This window comes from Ranitomeya variabilis, chromosome 6, assembly GCF_051348905.1.
Source record: "Ranitomeya variabilis isolate aRanVar5 chromosome 6, aRanVar5.hap1, whole genome shotgun sequence".
Lineage (NCBI taxonomy): Eukaryota > Metazoa > Chordata > Amphibia > Anura > Dendrobatidae > Ranitomeya > Ranitomeya variabilis.
The window spans coordinates 413,565,474-413,579,500 of record NC_135237.1 but is presented as its reverse complement, the minus strand read 5'-3'; the positions used below and the strand labels follow the sequence as shown (position 1 = coordinate 413,579,500).

Genomic DNA, 14,027 nt, shown 5'->3' with positions numbered 1-14,027 from the left:
TTTAAAAAATCTGTGGGCTGAGGTCCGTCGTAACATCTCCAAGTCTCAGGGGTGATATACGTTTTTTGCAGACAAGAAGAGGGTCTCAGGTCATACTTTTCAGGTTGGGGAGAAGGTTTGGCTCTCCATACGGAATATTAAGCTCAAGATTCCATCAGCCAAATTGGGGCCAAAATTAATTGGTCTATATGAAATTGTGGAGGTAGTCAATCCTGTAGCCTATAGGTTACGTCTCCCAGCCTCATTCAAGATTTCCAATGTGTTCCACAAATCCCTTTTAAAACCTTTGGGATCTGTTGAGGAGGGTTCTGTGTCAAATGTAACCCCAATGTTGATGGAGGGTCATATGGGATATGAGGTCGGACACATGGTGGATTCTCGTCTGGTACACCGCACCTTGCAGTATCTGGTATACTGGAAGGGGTATGGTTCAGAGGATCTATTGTGGGTCCCGGCTCAGTCTGTACACGCTGATCGCTTGGTTTGGGAGTTTCATGCCAGACATCCTGAGAAGGCTGGGGTCCAGTGGCCCCCCATTAAGAGGGGGGTACTGTCATGGTCTGTATGTGAATTCTGGTTTTATGTTGAAGATTAATGCTTTTGGCCTCTCTCTGGTTCTGGGAGGGCTTTAAATAGCCTTAATTGGGCTCCGTCCGTTGTCATTGATACATTTGACCTTGCCTTAGTTCCTGACCCCTGTGTATCTGTGGATACAGTCTGCCTGTGTATGCTTGCTCGTGTATGATCCGGTCCATTCCTGTGTCTGATATTTATGCCTGACTTTGTACTTGTTTTGACTCTCTGTTATGACCTTTGCCTGTCCTTGACCTTCCGTTCCGTTGCTTCTGCCTGTACCGCGCTATCTCTGATTTCCAGACTCTGCTTTGTGACTGACCTCGCCCCGGTCTTGCCCCTCCTGTACCGTGCCATCTCCTGGTTTAGACCCACATCTGTCCGACTACTCTCTGGGCATCTCTAGCCCAAGCGCCAGTCTCCGGAGTGCTGGGGCTTGTCTCTGCCCCCAGACACTCCACCGGCAGTCATGTGCTTCAGGTCTTGTTTGCCTGAAGCACGCATCTCCACCGTTGCCACCCCCGCTCCACAGGTCTCTTTGAGCATAGTTTGTTCAACTCAGGACACGCGCACTGGCTCATTAAGCAAGTGCAGTGCGGTGTTCCTGACACTTACATTATAATCTCCTTTCCAAGATGCTTCATTATTTTCCCCATACACTTGTCTGTATGGTACTTACCCTACTGTTCTTGAGGTTTAGCATTTTATTAATCTATTACTAAAAATGTAAAGCAGCACAAAAAATGTGTCAGTGAAAGCACAAGACAGAGTTTAAAGGGATCTTTCCTTATCATGAAGTGATGGCATATTCTGGCATAAGGCCATCAGTTTACGAGATGGCATACTAACTTAAATAGCCGGATACACAAGTAGAGGAATAGCTGGATATGAAAGTACAGATAAAAAGAGAGATAACACTTATGAATGTTATGAAATTGTTATTATTAATAACCCTTTGTTATTTAAAGCACAGCGAGTGCAGCATAATTTTTACTACTGAGCAGATATTATGTGTTTCCATGTGACACTTTTTATGGTCTTTCTGCACAACTCTTTGCTGAATAGGGCCCATAGCTGTTAGATCTGAAAAATTGCTGAAGCACACAAGTATAAAAATGGCAAGCTGTATTATTACGATATTTTTAGCTATTTATTCTCATATTGTTATAAAACTATACAATGCCTACTTAGGCTGCAGTGATTATAAAAAAAATTGATAAATGTCGCCTGCCAAAATAAAGTAAAGCTGCAAGTGAACCAAAGGGAATTGTGAAGCAGGGAATGTTTGCAATTCATGCTTGTGATCATTAGGATAGGGCACAAAGTTATTGTCGCTTGTTACCACCACTTTGGATGCCGATGATTCTGTGACATAGTGAGCAGTAGCAATGGTAAACGGTTGGTCTCTTGTGTATCTCCAGTCAGACAGCTTCTTTTCCTTCCAGGCCGGAGCCTCTGTTTTCACAACTTCATATTCAGGATATCCGACGGTCTTCTCAATGATCATACTTTCAGTTATCTTCATTCCAGCGTCGGCATCCTTTACCTTTGTTAGACTATCCTCTATTGGACTTGCCAACTGAGAGTCTGATTCTTTAATGGGAGTTAGTGACTCTGATACTCTTCGCTTTATGGTCAGTCCCTCCTGGGTTTTCCTACTCTTGTCATCGCTAATGGGTTCTAAAATCTCAAACTCGCCTACAACTGGAATTCGACTCACGATTTCAGAAATATCTTTCTCTCCCTGTTGAGTGACTTCAAGAGAGGAAAGTTGGGACACTTTGTCGCCTTCTTTACCTTTACTAGTCATTGTTAAAATTTTACCAGATACAGCGTCATACGTTTTTCCTAATGCAAACATTTTCTGCCGGTTTTCCTCTTCTCTTGCTTTAATCTCCATTTTCAAGGCATCCAGGCTCTGAGTTCCGATAGGACTGGTTTTAAATGTTCCAGCTGGTTTTTCACTGCTCACAGTTGTTACCTTGTAAGTCATAATGCTTTTTGTTTCACCATCAACTACCTTAGTAGGAACTTTGTCTATAATAACCCAATCCTCAGTGCCCTAAGTGAGATATAAAATCTAAATTAGAATTTGTCACTCTCATTTAATTTTTATGGAACTGCAGCAAAATACAGGGACAAATTTATCAATGGTGTTGTGAATGATTCCTAGCGAGTCGATATACCCAGTTACTTCTCTTGTTAACAGGGCCATATGACTGTTATATATATATATATATATATATAGTTATACATTTTGCCAGAGCTATAACTGAAACAATCATTGCAAGTTATTGAATACATCCTTTATTCCTTTCTTTTTTTTTTAAACTGCCTTACATGTTACAGGACATGTTTAAAAATTATGAACCATCGCGTCTTCCTGGCACATTTTGTTTGATAAATGTGCCCCTCATTATCTGCATATTTCACACTGTTGGGTGTTAAATATGAAATAATAACAGTGCGTTCTCTTGTCTGTCCTAGCTTACACTGAGGACACAAACAAAAATAAATAATCCTCTTTAAAACATTTTTTAGCTGGTGTTTATGGCAATCTTGCATAACTTATGAAGGCCCGATCTATATGTAAAGTGGAGGATTATATCTAGATTAAACGAATAAAAAATAACCTCTGGGGATGATGGGATAGTTTTCTGCATAATGATTTGATGAGAAGTAGCCACGGGGCTGGTGGCTCTTGCTTCCCGAAGTTTCTTCACTATGTCTCCTGGCTAGCAGAAGAAAAACCAATAAGAATCAGTAGTATTTCAGTTTCATTTAAAATACAGCTCAACTCTCAACAGCTTTACAGATTTACACCAGGCAATTGATATCTCTCTGCACACTGCACAGTGACTTTAATAACTCTTTGAACTGAACAGTGATGAAAATAGCGTTCAAAAATTCATTTCTCCACCGATATCAATACTGCTTAGGCTCAGAGAATACCATAGGTAAAACGTATATTTAAAAAATGTTCTCATTTATGAAATATCTAAATTTCCAAGAACTTTAACTTGTCATCTCCCAGAACATAACTTTTACAACTTTAATAGATTGGGAACAGTAGAAATTAAAAAAAAACCTACACAAAAGCAACAATAGAGTCATCCTGTGTGTAGCACATAGATCCTTATAACTCAGATGAAATCAAGTGTATATGTATGTGTGTTTCCATCCCTGTATACTAGAAACAGAAAAATAAACAGCTGGACAACTGTAGTAGTAAGCATGAACCTGAAAGGGTAGCTAAAAGGACATTGGGGGTGCCAAGGAAAATTGGATCAATTCCTTCATCAAGTTATGTCTTCTATAATTGTTAGCTAATACCCTGCATATACAATGAATTTACCAATCTGAAAATAAAAACAAAAGACATCCAGGAACAATTAAGATGCACTGTAAATGTTGAAATAAACACATTTTCTTAATGATTTACCTGGGATTCTAACATTGAGTAGCTTGTCCTTTCCAAAGAAGCACGTCTTTCTACTTCTTCTTTTTCTTCTTTGGTCTGCTTTTGGAAGACATTAAATCATCATTGATAACACTTATTCCTTCCCTTCATACATCCAGAAAAGAACACTAATTAGTCATCTCATTAGCTGCAGGGTCAGAATATTCAGAAATGCACTTGGGTATTTAACCTTGTTAAACATTGAACATTTTGATAGAAAAGATGTACATTAATGCTTTCAGACGTCACGGAACAGTGACTGGTTACCACCTCCAGTGCATAACCTATTTTGAATGGCTGATGATTTAGCCATCAGGGATGTAGAAAAGGTCACAGTTCCACTTGAACAAAAAATATGTGATATGCATTTACAGCTATGTTCATATTGCCTTTTTGACCTACATTTGAAGTATATGCTGAAAAGTTTGCAATGTACAATATACAGTCATGGCCAAAAGTATTGACACCCCTGCAATTCTGTCAGATAATACTCAGTTTCTTCCTGAAAATGATTGCAAACACAAATTCTTTGGTATTATTATCTTTATTTAATTTGTCTTAAATGAAAAAACACAAAAGAGAATGAAGAAAAAAGCAAAACATTGATCATTTCACACAAAACTCCAAAAATGGGCCAGACAAAAGTATTGGCACCCTCAGATTAATACTTGGTTGCACAGCCTTTAGCCAAAATAACTGCGACCAACCGCTTCCGGTAACCATCAATGAGTTTCCTACAATCCTCTGCTGGAATTTTAGACCATTCTTCTTTGGCAAACTGCTTCAGGTCACTGATATTTGAAGGGTGCCTTCTCCAAACTGCCATTTTTAGATCTCTCCACAGGTGTTCTATGGGATTCAGGTCTGGACTCATTGCTGGCCACCTTAGAAGTCTCCAGTGCTGTCTCTCAAACCATTTTCTAGTGCTTTTTGAAGTGTGTTTTGGGTCATTGTCCTGCTGGAAGACCCATGACATCTGAGGGAGACCCAGCTTTCTCACACTGGGCCCTACATTATGCTGCAAAATTTGTTGGTAGTCTTCAGACTTCATAATGCCATGCACACGGTCAAGCAGTCCAGTGCCAGAGGCAGCAAAGCAACCCCAAAACATCAGGGAACCTCCACCATGTTTGACTGTAGGGACCGTGTTCTTTTCTTTGAATGCCTCTTTTTTTCTCCTGTAAACTCCATGTTAATGCCTTTGCCCAAAAAGCTCCACTTTTGTCTCATCTGACTAGAAAACATTCTTCCAAAACATTTTAGGCTTTTTCAGGTAAGTTTTGGCAAACTCCAGCCTGGCTTCTTTATGTCTCGGGGTAAGAAGTGAGGTCTTCCTGGGTCTCCTACCATACAGTCCTTTTCATTCAGATGCCGACGGATAGTACGGGTTGACACTGTTGTACCCTCGGACTGCAGGGCAGCTTGAACTTGTTTGGATGTTAGTCAAGGTTCTTTATCTAACATCCGCACAATCTTGCGTTGAAATCTCGTCAATTTTTATTTTCCGTTCACATCTAGGGAGGTTAGCCACAGTGCCATGGGCTTTAAACTTCTTGATGACACTGCGCACAGTAGACACAGGAACATTCAGGTCTTTGGAGATGGACTTGTAGCCTTGAAATTGCTCATGTTTCCTCACAATTTGGTTTCCCAAGTCCTCAGACAGTTCTTTGGTCTTCTTTCTTTTCTCCATGCTCAATGTGGTACACACAAGGACACAGGACAGAGGTTGAGTCAACTGTAATCCATGTCAACTGGCTGCAAGTGTGATTTAGTTATTGCCAACACCTGTTAGGTGCCACAGGTAAGTTACAGGTGCTGTTAATTACACAAATTAGAGAAGCATCACATGATTTTTCAAACAGTGCCAATACTTTTGTCCACCCCCTTTTTTATGTTTGGTGTGGAATTATATCCAATTTGGCTTTAGGACAATTCTTTTTGTGTTTTTTCATTTAAGACAAATTAAATGAAGATAATAATACCAAAGAATTTGTGTTTGCAATCATTTTCAGGAAGAAACTGAGTATTATCTGACAGAATTGCAGGGGTGTGAATACTTTTGGCCATGACTGTATGCCTTAAACGAAAACCATAATGTTATCCATTTAACAGATATGTCGTGAAAAGCTTTTGAAAAGTATACGTTTAACAAATGCCGGTGACAGACGCCACACAGTGGTATCACAGGGAACTTGAAGGCCCCCCTAACGTCCAGGCTGGATTGCATGGCGTAATTGACTCTAATCAGTTGACAATGGCACTTAAGTGGTTTGTAATCAGTGGATGCTATTAGAGGCAGATGTCCGCTATACACTATAGCCAGCATCTGCCCCGTGTGCAGCGGTGCTGCTTCTGAGCCCGCTCCAAAGTCCCTAATACACTCCACCACGGATATATCTGTTATAGGGCGTTAAGGGGTTAATGCATTCTTGGAAATATAAATGCAATTGTCTGTGGATAAAATTATGTATGTAGCTGTATAAACACCATGTAAAGACCTGAACCCAAGATTTCCACTTGCACATAGCTCCTCACACTACAAGATTACAGACCTATAGAACTCAAATCTTCTGGCAGGATCTAATCATTTGAAGTCTGAATATTCTATACAAACCAGAAATATATATATTCAAAGTAATAATAAACATGTTCGGATTTGGTCCTTTCTCTGTAATGATCTGTCAATGCATTATTATTGCATATGAGAAGGAAAAGCTAACAAAAAAGTATTTTTATAATAATGATAAGTATAAATATTGATTGTTGTACAAGAAGAAGCTTGGCTTTGTCTGTACAGTTAAGAATTGCACCAAAGGGAAAAGATGCTGGGAAATATTGGAGGAATTTGCCAAGGCCTGTCGATATATACCTCCTTTTTTTTTTTTTTTTTTTAAATGCCAGCAACTTTTGGCCAACCCTAAAGCAGACTTATAGTTGCAGTACAAATATTACTTCTTAGGTAGCTGATGTGTGCCCCAATACTTGCAGTGTGGGTGGGCTCTTTCTGCTGTGACTTAAAGCAGTGCTTTGTGCGCTAAGCCAATTATGTCTCCATAGCGGTCACACTGAACACTATAGTAACTGCAGCTACGTCCCCCTGCTTTCACTGTCTCCTATTTACAGAGACAGATTTTTGGGTGTATAGAGAACTTACAGACGGGTGAACAAGTGTAGATGCCATTTTTCACTATTAAGGCACATTATAAAATTCCAAATATATAAACAAACTATCATTGTCTGTACAACAATAATAAAAAACAATGCAATAAAAGGAATCTCTCATTGCTGTGGACCGTTTCTATGTTAGGTTGACGCAAATTCCTAGAAAGTAATCATAAGCTCACAATTGGAATAAAAAAATAATTTCTATGGCATATCAATTAAGACAGCTGAATCCTAAATCTACCGCACACAGACAGCCACTGACCTCTTCAGGCACAAGTGGTTCAATCATAGGAGCCTCATCCTGTCTCGCTGCAAGTCGGACTGGAGAAGTAGACAGTCGTTTCTCCCACTCGCTGGCGGCTGTTGTTTCCGCTGACGTTTCCAAAAATGTCCTTTTCAACTCACTGATGTTAGTCTGGTGTTTCATTAATTCTTCCTGATTTCTATCAAACTCCTAAGAAAAAAATAATGAAAGAAGCAACAAAAAGTATGTAAAAAAAATTAACCATTCAACACGCTAGCTGAAAAAACAAGCAACAGAAACTTTAATTACAGACAGATATGTAATGCCTGTAGTACCATCATGGCATAGAAAACCTAATGAAATGTGTTTTTGTTGCTTGCCTTTCCAGCTGTAAAAGAAGGTATGCAGGAAAAAGTGGATAGGTTAGTATCAAGCTTACCACGTAGCTGTCACTATTGCCACAAAGCTACAACACAATCCGGTGAAGAGTGAGAGTTTGAAGGGAATTACTAAAGTGAGGTGTGATCGTTTAGTGAATGGCAATAACATCAAAATATAAGACTACATTTTTTATTAAGGTTCAATAAATTATATAGAGAGGAAATACAACTACACATTGCCTAGGCAATAAAATAAATAACACTGAAAATCCACTCAGTTCACTAGGAGGTGGGGGACACTCAGTCCATGCCAAAATCCAACACACGAGTGCATGCAGTGGTATGTACCAATACCAACCTCTAACATAAGATTACTATGTTTGACATAAACATTTTCACCCTTTATTCGCTTAATGAGACTATTCTGAAAAAGTGAAGAGAGGGAACATTAAGATACACATGACACGCTGGACAATGATGATTTTGCGCTCATGTTCCACAGATACCAGACAGACACTGTACAACATAAAACAGAACTGTAGAGATCTGAAGTTCTTAAGAGGTGTTTACCTGAGTTTTTACATCGGTATCTTCATCTTGATCCGACTGGAAGCATTGTAAAATATAAATTATTACATTATGTTGGTAGCTTAGTATTTCATTATATCTAAATAGCTGATAATAACCATTAACGCTGAGGATATGGTCAGGAATATCCGCGGATTGTGCTTTTTCCATGCTATAAATGCCTGATGCCCCAGTTCTTGATGTGATGTTGTTTAAGGGAAGAATAGGGGTTGGCACATTTGATTTTCGAATAGTAATGCTTCTATTAGTACTGAAGAGCAAGTTTCAGTGAATTTAATGAAATTCAGAATAATTAACAGATCATTAAATAGTATGCAAATTATAAAAGCAAGCACTTTGAGCACCAATAATGTGACACAAATGGCGCTTACATCTCAATGGCTACTCTGTATGTCTCCATACAGCCTACTTCCTAAGGTTTGAAGCCCATGATCACATTTGAACTTTACTCCATGAAATCACCCCAAGAGGACAAAGGTACAGGAACTGTGGAAAATCAGTTAAAAGGGTTTCCCACTTTATTTTAATAGTTATAATAATAATAATCTTTATTTTTCTATAGCGCTAACATATTCCGCAGGGCTTTACAGTTTTTGCACACATTATAGTTGTGTTAGGAACATAATTTTATGGCACTTATAAATATATAAGTATGACAGCTTTTCCTCTTGGACTTGTTATTGCAGTTCTCTAAACTCTGCTGTCCTTAGAATGGCTGCTGGTGGAGGAGCTTGTTAACAGCCTTATTCATCAGCTTCTTCCAATACAAAAACACTTTGCATGGGACAGCTGTTTTTCAATTGGAGGAGGCAGATGAACACGTCTGCTCACATGCTCCTCCTTTAGCAGACATTGTGTGGATAGCAGCACCATACAATCTGTGAGGAAAGCTACACTTCTTGGACAAGTCACAGCCACAAATTTCTACAAAATCATGCCCCCACACACTCTTGATAAAATAAAGATATACTGTTAAATCCCTTTAAGTCCAGCAAAAAATCTAAGGATAAACAAGCAGAGCTGCTCCAGTTCATGGCAGTCACATACCACAGCTCTTGGCCAGAAAAGAAAGCATAATGATAATGACTAATGATTAATGAGCATACAGATGAAACAGCAGGGGCCTGTAGCTTTCTGAGGCAACACTATCTCCTGCTTGTTTTATCACAGGAGTTTTTAGGTGACAAAACTAGTACTGTGAACTCAACGTAAATCAAGTCAGTGATTTACAGTTCCTATTCTTTTGCATATATGTGTCACGCAACGTGTAGGAAAGGCTAAGTGCATCACGAAGGGATAAGGGAATGAGAACCAAACACAGACGTCCTATAAACACCAGAGAGGAAGATAGCCGACTGCTATAGCTCCAAGCCTCAACAGGGAAATGGAAATAACAATATCACCTGCAACTATCAGCAGCAAGCAGGAAGTTATAAACACCCCTGTCCAGGTGTGTCATCTAGAGCCGGGGAAGGCTGCCACTGGGTCCTAGATTCAGAAGGCCCAGAAAGAAATCTACAAAGCAAACCGCTGAGACCTTCTGCAGTCAGATGCAGAACGACAGTCTGCAGCCTCTGATAACACACCCGTGACAATCTGTCACACTTAAATGTTTCAGATCACCAAACAAATTTAAATATTAGACAAAGATATCGCACGTAAACACAAAGTGCAGTTTTTAAATGAAGGTCTTCATTAAGGACAAAAGAAATCCAAACCTACAAGGCCCTGTATGAAAAAGCGATTGCCCCCTAAACCTAATAACTGGTTGAGCCACCTTTAGCAGCAACAACGGCAATCAAGCGTTTGCGATAACTGGCAATGGATCTTTTACAACGCTCTGGAGGAATTTTGGCCCATTCATCTTTGCAGAATTGTAGTAATTCAGCCACATTGGAGGGTTTGCGAGCATGAACCACCTTTTTAAGGTCATGTCACAGCATCTCAATCGGATTAAGGTCAGGACTTTGGCTAGGTCACTCCAAAGTCTAAATTTTGTTTTTCTTAAGCCATTCAGAGGTGGACTTTCTGGTGTGTTTTGGATCATTGCAGATGGCTGGACATTCTCCTTCAGGATTTTTTGTTGACAGCAGAATTCATGGTTCCATTTACCACAGCAAGTCTTCCAGGTCCTGCAGCAGCAAAACAACCCCAGACATCACACTACCACTACCATTTTACTGTTGGTATAATGTTCCTTTTCTGAAATGCTGTGTTACTTCTATGCCAGATGTAATTGGACTTTCACCTTCTAAAAAGTTAAACTTTCGTCCCATCAATCCACAGAGTATCCTCCAAAAAGTCTTGAGGATCATCAAGATGTTTTCTGGTAAAAAACGGAGACAAGCCTTTATGTTCTTATTGCTCAGCAGTGGTTTTCATCTTATAACATCTTTTGCCCAGTCTGGCTCTCACTGTAGTTCGCTGGAGTCCCAAAGCTTGAGAAATGGCTTTATTATCTTTTCCAGACTGATAGATCTCAATTACTTTGTTTATCATTTGTTCCAGAATTTCTTTTGGATAGCGGCTTGATGTCTAGCTTTTGAGGAACTTTTGGTATACCTCACTTTGTCAGGGAGGTCATATTTAAGTGATTTTTTGATTGAGAACAACTGTGGGAGTAATCAGGCTTAGCTGTGGCTATGGAATATAAACTGAGCTTCCCAAAAATGTGATAAACCACAGTTAATTTATGTTTTTTTGTGGGTGGGCAATCACTTTTTCACACAACTGTATAAGCTCAGCAGCTGCCAGAGCTCGTATGTCACTTGCTTGATTTATGATGATGTCAGTGGGCTCAGGAACACTTGCTCATGTGATAAAACAGGCAAGGAAATGAGTGACATCAGAAAGCAGCACATGCAAGCCCCTGCTGTTTTTTCTGTATACTCACTTATCAATGGTTATTATGATTATACGGCTTTTCCTGGTGAGGAGTTGTGGTAAGTGTCCACTATGTACTGAAGCAGCTTTACATTGTTGTACACATCCGTTACACAGTACGTACCAGGGGCAAATTATCTCAGGACAGTAACACATTTTTAATACATGCAGTTGTGAAACTTATTATTAATCCAAGATTTATTAATTAGAATAAACTTTGTTAATGGGACAACTCCTTTACTTTCTATGTTCTTCTTCCCCTGTCAGCCCTTTCTGGCGTTACTTTTCAGGTACAATTATCATCATGGTATCACCTTTGGACATAATGTTTGGGCCATTAACTTATGGCCTATTTACCGTATTTTTCGGACTATAAGACCCAATTTTTTCCTCCCAAAATGTGGCAGAAAATGGGGGGGTGCGTCTTATAGTCCAGATGTATGGGCTCTGGCTGTGGTGGGGAAGCGGTTTCGGTGGAGCATCGGGTTACAGGAGGATGGAGCCGGCGGCTCCGGCTAACTCTTGTGCCCGCTGCTAAAGAGAAATTAATATGCACTGCATTCCACGCCCATGGTGCATGGGGGGCAATGCATATTCATTTTTCTGGCATCCCTGGTATAATTGGCCCCATCCTGTTCCTGGAATGTTGGTCCCATCATTTTTCTTTGATAAATGGCCCCATCCTGATCCTGGTATCCATGGCAGGAACAGGATGGGGCCAATTATAAAAGAAATAGGATGGGACCAATCAAACCAGGAACATGATGGGGCCAATTATAAAAGAAAGGATGGGACCAATCAAACCAGGAACATGATGGGGCCAATTATAAGAGAAAAAGGATGGTGCCAATCATACAAGGAACAGGATGGGGCCAATTATAAAATAAAAAGGATAGGGCCAATCATACCTGGACTGGGATGGGGCAATTATACCAGAATAGGGATGGGACCAATCAAACCAGGACTGTGATGGGGTCATGCATACCAGGACCGAGATGGTGCCAATCATACCAGGATAAGGATGGGGCCAATCATACCAGGATAAGGATGAAGGAGCCACGCATACCAGGATAGGGGATATTACAGTACAGAATTGACCATTTTTTTGCTTCAATTTTTTTTCCCTAATTTCCTCCTCTAAAACCTAGGTGCATCTTATGGTCCGCTGCGTCTTATAATCTGAAAAATACGGTACCTTAAATGACTCCTCCCTTGGTGATCATTATATATGCTGATACCTAGCATTACATCTTTTATCTGACACCAAATTGCAGGGTTCCCCTATATATGTTCTCACTTTGCAATATATGTTTCATTATTAACACTTTAGTATTGTGAGATATGTTCCTCCTTGTCCTGTGTGTCCCATGCACAAATCTTGTTTGTGTTTTTGGTGTATGCTATTTTTCGACGTTTTCCCATGTACTATTTGTCCATGTTTTCGAAGGCCTGTTTTGCTATTTTAATAAACACTTTATATTTTTTTTACTCTATATGGGACTCCTTGATGTTTTTTTTTTCTTTTTCCTCCCCCTTTTCATCTATGACATCTATGACGATTGGTCATGATTTAGTCCTTTATTTTTATTAGCATTTTCTATGATATAACAAACAGTACACTACATACTTTTATGTATCTTCTTAACATGCTAATCCTTTTCACAAGCTATTTTTATTACAACAGGACACATGAATAATGCAATAGATAAGACTAGTGACGTGAAGCATAACTATCAGTATAGGAGAGGGAGAAACAATTTGTGGCCGTACATATTGGAAGTTTATAGAGAAGTGTGAAAGCTTTATTGTCCTGTTATTGAGGTCTGGTCCATGGTTGTGATGCCCCAAATTGTCAGAAGAACACATTCTTCAGATGATGCAGACATAAATCTAAGTGACACATTCATTCCTGCTCTGAGTGTGTCAAACGTTGTCACAAGTTTGTACTCCCAAATGTTTCTGTCTCTCTGAGATTTGAAGTTACCTTTTAATACCAGTAATTTCATATCCATGCTGTGGTCAGAGATACAAAAATGTTTGGCCACAGGTAGATCTATTCTTTCTTCTTTTATTGTGTTTGGTGATGAGCATTCATCCTTGCTCTAAGTTTTTGCCCTGTCTCCCCTACATATAGATGCCTAGTTGGACATTGTTACATATAATTAAGTACAGTGAATTAGATGTGATGCAGCTGAAAGTACCTGGGATCTTGTTGTCCTGACATGAACTGGGATCTTGTCTACTGTCAATATAAATGGACAGGTTTTACATTTTTTCTGGTTGCAGGGAAAAGTTTCTGTAGAGAGGACAGGGAGCGTCTGAAAATAATGCTTAGATTTGGGGGCTGCCTAAAACACAGAAGTGGGGGATCTGGAAATATAGATTGTAATTGGGCATCTTTTTGTAATAAAGGTTGACAGTTTCCTTGAAGCTCTCGATAGCACCTCCATATTTGAATAAGAAACTTTGACACACTCAGGGCAGGAATGAATATGTTGCATGGATTTATGTCTTTCTACATCAACTAAGGAATATACTCAGATAGTTTGGGGGCATCACAACCATGGACCAGACCTCAATCACAGGATAATAAAACTTTCATACTCCTTATCTATGAACCGTTCCAATATTTAAGGCCACAACTGTTTCTCACTCTGCCAGACTCATAGTTCTGCTTCACGTCACTTGTCTTATTTATTGTATTATTCCTGCGTCCTGTTGTGTATAAATG

The 14,027-nt window shown here is 39.6% G+C and overlaps 1 protein-coding gene across 50 annotated transcripts in view; it reads right to left on the bottom strand.

The window, feature by feature from the left end:
- EPB41L3 (erythrocyte membrane protein band 4.1 like 3) overlaps nucleotides 1-14,027 on the bottom strand; it is a 431,238-nt gene that overhangs the window by 49,607 nt on the left and 367,604 nt on the right. For 16 of the 50 annotated variants that reach the window (XM_077270260.1, XM_077270246.1, XM_077270249.1 and 13 more), the window contains 5 exons: nucleotides 8,396-8,431; nucleotides 7,464-7,655; nucleotides 4,016-4,093; nucleotides 3,207-3,308; nucleotides 1,916-2,635 (listed from right to left, as the gene is read on the bottom strand). In XM_077270260.1, coding sequence (XP_077126375.1) covers nucleotides 1,916-2,635; nucleotides 3,207-3,308; nucleotides 4,016-4,093; nucleotides 7,464-7,655; nucleotides 8,396-8,431 — 1,128 coding nt within the window. The remainder of the gene's footprint in view (nucleotides 1-1,915; nucleotides 2,636-3,206; nucleotides 3,309-4,015; nucleotides 4,094-7,463; nucleotides 7,656-8,395; nucleotides 8,432-14,027) is intronic. The other 34 variants (XM_077270288.1, XM_077270286.1, XM_077270256.1 and 31 more) reach the window with 7 other exon arrangements.